The sequence below is a fragment of the Lissotriton vulgaris genome, chromosome 8, assembly GCF_964263255.1.
Source record: "Lissotriton vulgaris chromosome 8, aLisVul1.2, whole genome shotgun sequence".
In the NCBI taxonomy this organism is placed as follows: domain Eukaryota; kingdom Metazoa; phylum Chordata; class Amphibia; order Caudata; family Salamandridae; genus Lissotriton; species Lissotriton vulgaris.
In genome coordinates, this window is record NC_141696.1 from 536,163,853 (window position 1) to 536,171,695 (window position 7,843).

The 7,843-nt window shown below is 43.9% G+C and overlaps 1 protein-coding gene across 1 annotated transcript in view; it reads right to left on the reverse strand.

Annotated features, from left to right (window-relative positions):
• The window catches only part of EIF1AX (eukaryotic translation initiation factor 1A X-linked), a 61,815-nt gene extending 56,058 nt beyond the window's left edge, over nt 1-5,757 (reverse strand). The window contains exon 1 of the mRNA XM_086934350.1: nt 5,478-5,757. Coding sequence (XP_086790476.1) covers nt 5,478-5,493 — 16 coding nt within the window. The 5' untranslated portion in view covers nt 5,494-5,757. The remainder of the gene's footprint in view (nt 1-5,477) is intronic.
• Nucleotides 5,758-7,843: the final 2,086 nt, after the last annotated feature.

Below are 7,843 nucleotides of genomic sequence, written 5' to 3' on the forward strand. Positions count from 1 at the left end.
TTGTGCCACACATCCCACCCTCTGCTGCATGATTTGCAAATTTCAACAAAATAGAATTTGTTCCCAGCTCACCTTGATCATAAGTTACTAGTTCAAGTTCAAGTTCAAAACAACTTTATTTCGATTCATGACGAATCATAAAAAGCACATAGACAAAAAATACATAATTAAGGGGTGCAGTTACAACGGGTTACTAAAAATGCACCACATGCGGAGTATCACTGAGGCAGATAATTTACAAAGGATGAACTGTCACCGTGCAGATGTTGATTGCTGAACCAAGGTATTTTGGTTTCAATGAGGTGAAACCTTTCGAGACCGTATTAATGCTCCCAATTATTGGGGTGATTTTTGTACGAGGTATGAAAACCCTGACATACATAAATGTAATTCAGAATAAATAACTGCTTCTTTATCATGAAACACTTTAGATTGCATTATTTATCTAAATTCAGGTTACAACTCATACACTAAAACAGCAGACAATTCAAGAGAACTCAGTAAAGAAAACATCCATGTTACTTACCTTTGTATGGTCAGTCTTCAATCTTAAAGAGACTACTAGTGAGACACTTGAATTATCATATGCAAAGTAAAAGAAACAAGCACTGGCGTTGCCAATAGGTCTCGCAGTAGGAAAGTTGGAGCTATTACAATTGCAAATAACAATGCCTTTTATTTTTGTTTTCATTTTAAAAACATAAAGGGCTTTGTCATTTACAAAAGCAATAGCTCCAACTTTCCTACTGCGAGACCTATTGTGCACTGCACAGTGTGGGTGAAAGTGGCGTTGCGTGTTTGAAAGTGGCGTTGCGTGTTTGAAAGTGGCGTTGCGTGGGTGAGTGGCGTTGCGTGGGTGAGTGGCGTTGCGTGGGTGAGTGGCGTTGCGTGGGTGAGTGGCGTTGCGTGGGTGAGTGGCGTTGCGTGGGTGAGTGGCGTTGCGTGGGTGAGTGGCGTTGCGTGGGTGAGTGGCGTTGCGTGGGTGAGTGGCGTTGCGTGGGTGAGTGGCGTTGCGTGGGTGAGTGGCGTTGCGTGGGTGAGTGGCGTTGCGTGGGTGAGTGGCGTTGCGTTTCTGAAAGTGGTGCTGTGTGGGTGAAAGTGGCACAGAGCCTTTAATGTGGCCTGGCGCAGGAGAAATGCTGCTGCTGGGAACAGATGGCCTGGCCGTGAAGCAGGGGGCGGGGCAGCGCTGGGGAAGCCTGTGGGAGGGTGATTGATGCCTTTGATGTGGCGATATTAAACACCCCCCCCCCATGACGAAGTTAAACAGTGGAAATTCATTGGGAGAGCAGACTAAAAGTCACGTGTCATGATAGCGCACGTGATGCATTAACACATAACCGCATCTGCCTTGACAACGCAGAATGCACAATTGGATTGGTAAATGTTGTGGCTGTAGCTGTACAGTGTTTCCTGTCACCAGGTTTGTGTTGCTGTCACGTTTTGCATCGGGTGTCCACTCCTAAAGACCTTCTTCTGCCCTGAGGACAATTTGCACTGTTTGAGGTCTGGGAACCTATGCTTGGCACGTGCCGTTGGGCCTCAAAGGTGTCGTTCCTGTTCGTGTGTTTCAAACGTGCGATCCTTCGTGCACATATTTTAATATTCTAGATAAGCGAGTTTGTCAGTTTGTAAGCGATTTTTATTAATATTCTGGGCAGTCTCTGTGCCGTTTCTGCTGTTTTATTGTAGGGAATTTGAACTGTTGAGAAAATATTTTATTTAGGAGCCTTTATGTTAAAGGCTAAAATTGTAATGCAAACACAAAATGCTGCAAAATGAAAGCACTGGTGAGAATAAATGTGACGTTTAATTTTCTGGATTGTGTAAAGTGCGCAGCTCCCACGGAAGGAGCATCTTAGCGCTTTAGCTTCGCTTGATGTGGTGCGCGAGGGCTGCAGCTGTGCTCTAGTACTGTAACAACGCACGCGCCTTACTGGCTAGGCCTGCTAGCGTAACGCCGGAAGCGCCAACTTCATATACGGCGCGTGGTCCGTGTTTTTCAGAGTGTAAACCATTCACAAACATTTTCACGTTAGTGGTTGATATCAGCAAGTATACAAGATCTTATTTATGCTTTTAAATTTGAAATTCCGATTACCAGAAACGTATGTTCAAAGCAAACCGTCATGTGGTTTTAAGGAAAAGTCCACCTTTTGCATGGGCTTAAAGCAGCCCCACAGCTTTGTGTGCAGACAATGACGCTGCCAGGCTCTCTGCTCTGCTAAGCTTCTGTGAATGAGCGTTCAGATTGTTTTAGGGGGGACGGAACTGAAGTGCTGGCGGGCAGAAAGGACGGCCATGCGAGGTGGGAGGAGATTGAGGCGTCCGCAGCTCTAGTGTGGCAGGCAGATGGCGGAGGGAAGCCGGATGGGGGCGGGAGAGCCTGGGGCGGGAACGCGAGCGAGGGGAGGCGGATTAGGAGGGAAGCCAGATGGGGGCGGGAGAGCCTGGTGGTGGTGCGCGAGGGCTGCAGCTGTGCTCTAGTACTGTAACAACGCACGCGCCTTACTGGCTAGGCCTGCTAGTGTAATGCCGGAAGCGCCAACTTCATATACGGCGCGTGGTCCGTGTTTTTCAGAGTGCAAACCATTCACAAACATTTTCACGTTAGTGGTTGATATCAGCAAGTATACAAGATCTTATTTATGCTTTTAAATTTGAAATTCTGATTACCAGAAACGTATGCTCAAAGCAAACCGTCATGTGGTTTTAAGGAAAAGTCCACCTTTTGCACGGGCTTAAAGCAGCCCCACAGCTTTGTGTGCAGACAATGACGCTGCCAGGCTCTCTGCTCTGCTAAGCTTCTGTGAATGAGCGTTCAGTTCAGTCCCTCCTAAAACAATCTGAAGTGCTGGGGGGCAGAAAGGACGGCCATGCGAGGTGGGAGGAGATTGAGGCGTCCGCAGCTCTAGTGTGGCAGGCAGATGGCGGAGGGAAGCCGGATGGGGGCGGAGAGCCTGGGGCGGGAATGCGAGCGAGGGGAGGCAGATTAGGAGGGAAGCCGGATGGGGGCAGGAGAGCCTGGTAGGGGGGCTTGCCTGTGGGAGGGTGATTGAGAAATGTTGCGGCGGATTAGGAGGGAAGCCTGATGGGGGTGGGAGAGCCTGGTGGGGGGGCGTGCCTGTGGGAGGGTGATTGAGAAATGTTGCGGCGGATTAGGAGGGAAGCCTGATGGGGGGCGTGCCTGTGGGAGGGTGATTGAGAAATGTTGCCGATGCGCGTGCATGTTTAATCACGTGGTTCACGTGAACTGCATGAAAACCGCGGGGCTGAAAGCCCTTTGGTTTCAGGATGTTTTCGCCACTTTAATTCTCGCTCCGCTCGATGCGCTTGCGAGCATCGATAGGTCGCGAGACCTAAAAAAACTGTTCTGCAAGCTGGTGCTTACTATAAAGATCAGTAAAGGTAGATTGTGGACACTAAACAGTAACGGGACGGAAAACCAGTACTATAAAACAACTGAAAAAGTAGGATTTAAAGATGCAATCGTTAGAGGTGTCATTCTACTAGGTTGTAATCTGCTGAATGCAATGTTCTATTTTATACAATTTTATTCTGGCAGTTAGCAGGGACGGTATCATCCAAAGGTTTTCTCGTGCCAACATGAAACACAAAGTTATTATTGGGTGGCTAAAATGTCAAGCGTGCTATGTATGGCTAGACTATTATTTAAGAAACCTCTGTTTGGCACAGCGTTGGGATTGCATTTACAGCAATGTGTCAACATGACCAAATGGAGAACACTGCCACCCATAATTCCACATATTTGCAGTAGAACACATTCAAGCACACCACAAAGGTTGCTCCTCCACTGCCACAATTCTAGTGGCGCTGAAATTATCATACAGAAGTGGATATTAAGGTAAGGTTATGAATGGGTCGACTTTGACAATAGCTCCAAAATGTCCCCACCTCACAACCTCTTGAGCCATTTTAGAATACTCTACATGGGAGAGTACAAAATAAAGTCACTGAGCAGTGTCTAGGCAAGATTATTAGGCACCACAGAAACAATCCACAATAAGATGTTTTACAAACTGAAAAAACATTTAAGCGTGATGTGAGGGCGAGGTTGCTCAAGAGAATTGAAAGACAGATAGGGGAGGTTTGATTCTTAACATAAATGTTCTTCTGTTCTTTTAATGGCAACCCCCAACTTGAAGTTTCTAATACTTTTTTGCAGGTGTTTACCATCGCACTTGCATGCAAGGCACCAGAAATTGTGCTAATTTAAGATCTGTGCATGCCTGACAATATGAACTATAGAGGTAGTATTAGGCAAACCGTTTCAGGTGCCGGTGGTACTATACAGCGCCATGACTAGAGTGCCACTGTAGAGCCATATAGAGAAACGCCTAAAAACAAAGTCAACCTTAACGGGCAAGTCAGTCAGTCAAAAATTCTTTAATCGGCTAATAAGAGCACAAGATGAATACACCAGGAGCAATTATTAGAGCAAGACGAATGGAACACCATAAATGCACAGCAAATACAACTTATGCATACACATATCCCTACAACTATATTAAAATAAAAAGATAAAATATATCAATTAAAAACAGACTATAACAATTCAACGTGTAAAATTCATCAGAGAAGAGTTCTTGTGGATTTCATCAGTGAAGGTACAAATTCATGTACACAGGAGGCATCTTTCGCCTAATTATTATAGTGCCAGCGAAATAGCTAGCAACTCCAAAACAAATCATGGACGAGGAGCTCATGTGCATGTATAGTAATGCTGACCTTGCTTGGACAAAATTGGCATGAGCTCTGAAGCGGAAGGATGTATTTTTGGCGCAGATGGACATAAAATTCACATAAAAGATGAAAGTGCAAAACGTCACACGGACATGGCTTTGAGTCTCAGGGCTTCAATAAGCCTTTTGGAAAGGTTAATAGCCAATAGATACGACCCAATCTGATTAACAGGAAACAATCAAGCCACAAACCATTCACGATTTAAAAGAAACAAAAATAAACAGACTACGAACGAATAAGAACACAGAGCCTATGAAAAGAAATATGAATGTCGGATAAGTGAGACATGTTTGCCCACAACTGCCAAGTGAACCACCACATCAGGGGAGACCTTCCTTCAGCTAGTCCTGGATTTTGAAGGCAACAGCACTTGGTAGCACGAAAATGCAAAATTACAAGTTCCAAAAATGTAATGGACTGTAGACTGAAAGTCAGGTGCTCTAGGGGGTATTTGAAGACATAGGTACCACTTGGAAGCGGCGAATCATGCGGCGTCAGCTGAGTTACATTAAACCTCTGAAGAAAACCGGAACTCCGACAGGCACTGGTGCTGCATCACAACTACCCATGCCTAACAAACAAGTTCACAAAGTACTAAGAAAATAAACTAGGAGAATCAAACCAAGGCCCGTGTGCCTGCCAAACTGGCAACCGTGAAAGGCCTAGCACAGACATCTGTACACCCCCGCCTTCTGTCCTCTACCCCGTCTCACCTTTATTCTTGGGCATTGTGTCGGAAAGAGTGGGATGTTTTTCTCGAGCTCTCCAACTACAGTCACCCGATCAGAAGGTATAGTTATCGGTGGGTGAAGAAGCGACTGGTAGTCGTGCAGCGCTTGCCGGGTGTTGTAATCCTACGGCAGTGAGAGGGCGCTTTCAGACACGCACGAGCAAAAGGGAGGACGCTGCTGTCGCACGGCTTTTTGACGTCACGCAATTTGTCAGAGGGCGCGCGCAGCCGCTTTCTCTGCCATCGCAACTTTTGTACGTAATGACAGAGCAATGCTTCAGAAATAGAAGAAAGACTTCAGCAAACCTTTATCTAGATCACATAACACGCATGCTGCAGCCATTATGAGACAATGTTGCTTTCTCTTTACAACAACAAGAGTCGCAGTTTTCTTTTCAATTGCATACAGTTTTAGGAGGACAAATTTACAATAAATTTAAAGAGCGCGAGTTATGAATATTTTCAAACTGGAATTTTGAAATACATTCTGTATGGTGCAAACTTCTTTATTTTGCGATGTTGTTTTCCTACCACGTTTATTTCTTGAACTACAATGGTTCTTCTTTATACAGCGGACACATTAATTTCCAAAATGCTTTTATGAGTTACCTTGTGAAGAGGTGAATGCAAATGCAAGGCATAGGGTTGGAACCTTACGTTTTCCCCGCTCTTTTATTATCCTAATGTTGCTAAAAAAGGGGTTGTTTGTTTAGAAACACAATCTTATTAGTAATGTCAACCATTGTGTTACATTTTAAAAAACAGAGTTTGCTCTTCTCCAGACCAAACACCAAATAGACCAAATGTACTGTTTACTAGTATGGGTGACGTGATTCCTACACCTTATAATTCTAATTGTTTTATTTAACATTTCCTATAGATTGATTTACACACATGATTCATTGTCTCTGTATGTGTGTGATGTAAAGTGTTCTGACACCCTACACTGGTATGAGTAACGCTATAAAACAAATGAAATGCATGTGAGAGTGGGACTGGAGAGAGGAGGGCAAATATTGGAGGGCGTACTTAAGGAAACCATGGAGAATGAGATATGGGGGGTGCCAAAAAAGCTGCACTGGGCACCACCAGTGCTAAAGCCTGCTTTGTTCTAATCAATTCTTTAAAATATATGTGGAGTAGCCTTTTGGCATTGCCCAGCAAACTAACACTCTCTTACCACATGCCACTGACTAGTATATCATTCTACTTTGCATTGCATTGCAACCCAAGAAGGACTACCGCCCATCTCAAAAGTTGACTGTATCCATAGATGCCAACATTTCGAACCAGGAAAAAGGGAGATATTGAAAAAAAAATATCAGGGGAATTAATTTTCCTCATTCTTTGACTAGCATTGAAACCAAGCCAATTTTAAATGTGAAACAGCTAACATAAAGCAATTTTTGGCTTTAAAATCATGAGTCTCCCGTTTGATCTTGTCTGTTGACCTGTATGCTGTATCATTACACAATACATTCTTTTTGTCATAGATGTAGCTGATACAGAAAGCAATTTTTGTTGTTGTTTCACTGCTGCAATTAAAAAAAAAAATTTAGTCAGTCCTCAAGGCAAGCCAGACCTATGCTTGTTATACTTCTTGAAATGTTCGGTTAAATTCTGCAAATCATGCAGCAGATGATGGCTTATGTGGCAAGCACATTGCATCTATAAATATGTGAACATGCCAAGGCTGCATTTTTCATAATCCTAATGGCCCTGCTAATATGGCTAGAAGCTAGTCAGTCTGAAAGTACTGTTGTTTAATAATGAAAAATCACACAACTAAAACACAAAACAATTTCAAACATAATGCATGAATAAAAAACATTTGGAACAATAAAAACAAAGAAAGAAATGAAAAATTATATTTTCATAAACCCCACAATCAATTGTAAAATTAACATACTAGAATCAAAATATAACAGCACCAAATTATATTAAAACCATAAGTTGCAACACAAAAAGGTTAATTGAGTTTAGTGTCTCTCTTTGGTGGCAGGGAGCGGTTGCTCAGGGATAGGGAGCGGCCCCTGCCATTATGGAGTGAGGGGGCCATGGGCACAAAGGAGTCGTACATAGGCTTCCTCACCTACGAGGAAGCAATCAGGGGAGTTTGACATACAAAAAGGAACAGGCCTATTGATGGCTTCAAGGGATGGACTGTGTTGTAGCGTTAGCATGCTGAAACCATTTTAATTGAGTCAAACTCATTTTCCTATTTCTAATATCCTATTCTTATCCAATTTGTAGGTCCCGCATGCGAACACAGCGCATGCGCTGCTTTGCTACTGAAACTCTATTGCTGTCGCTTTCTGTCCCGAAGGGAGACAGGAGGTGGCACACGCG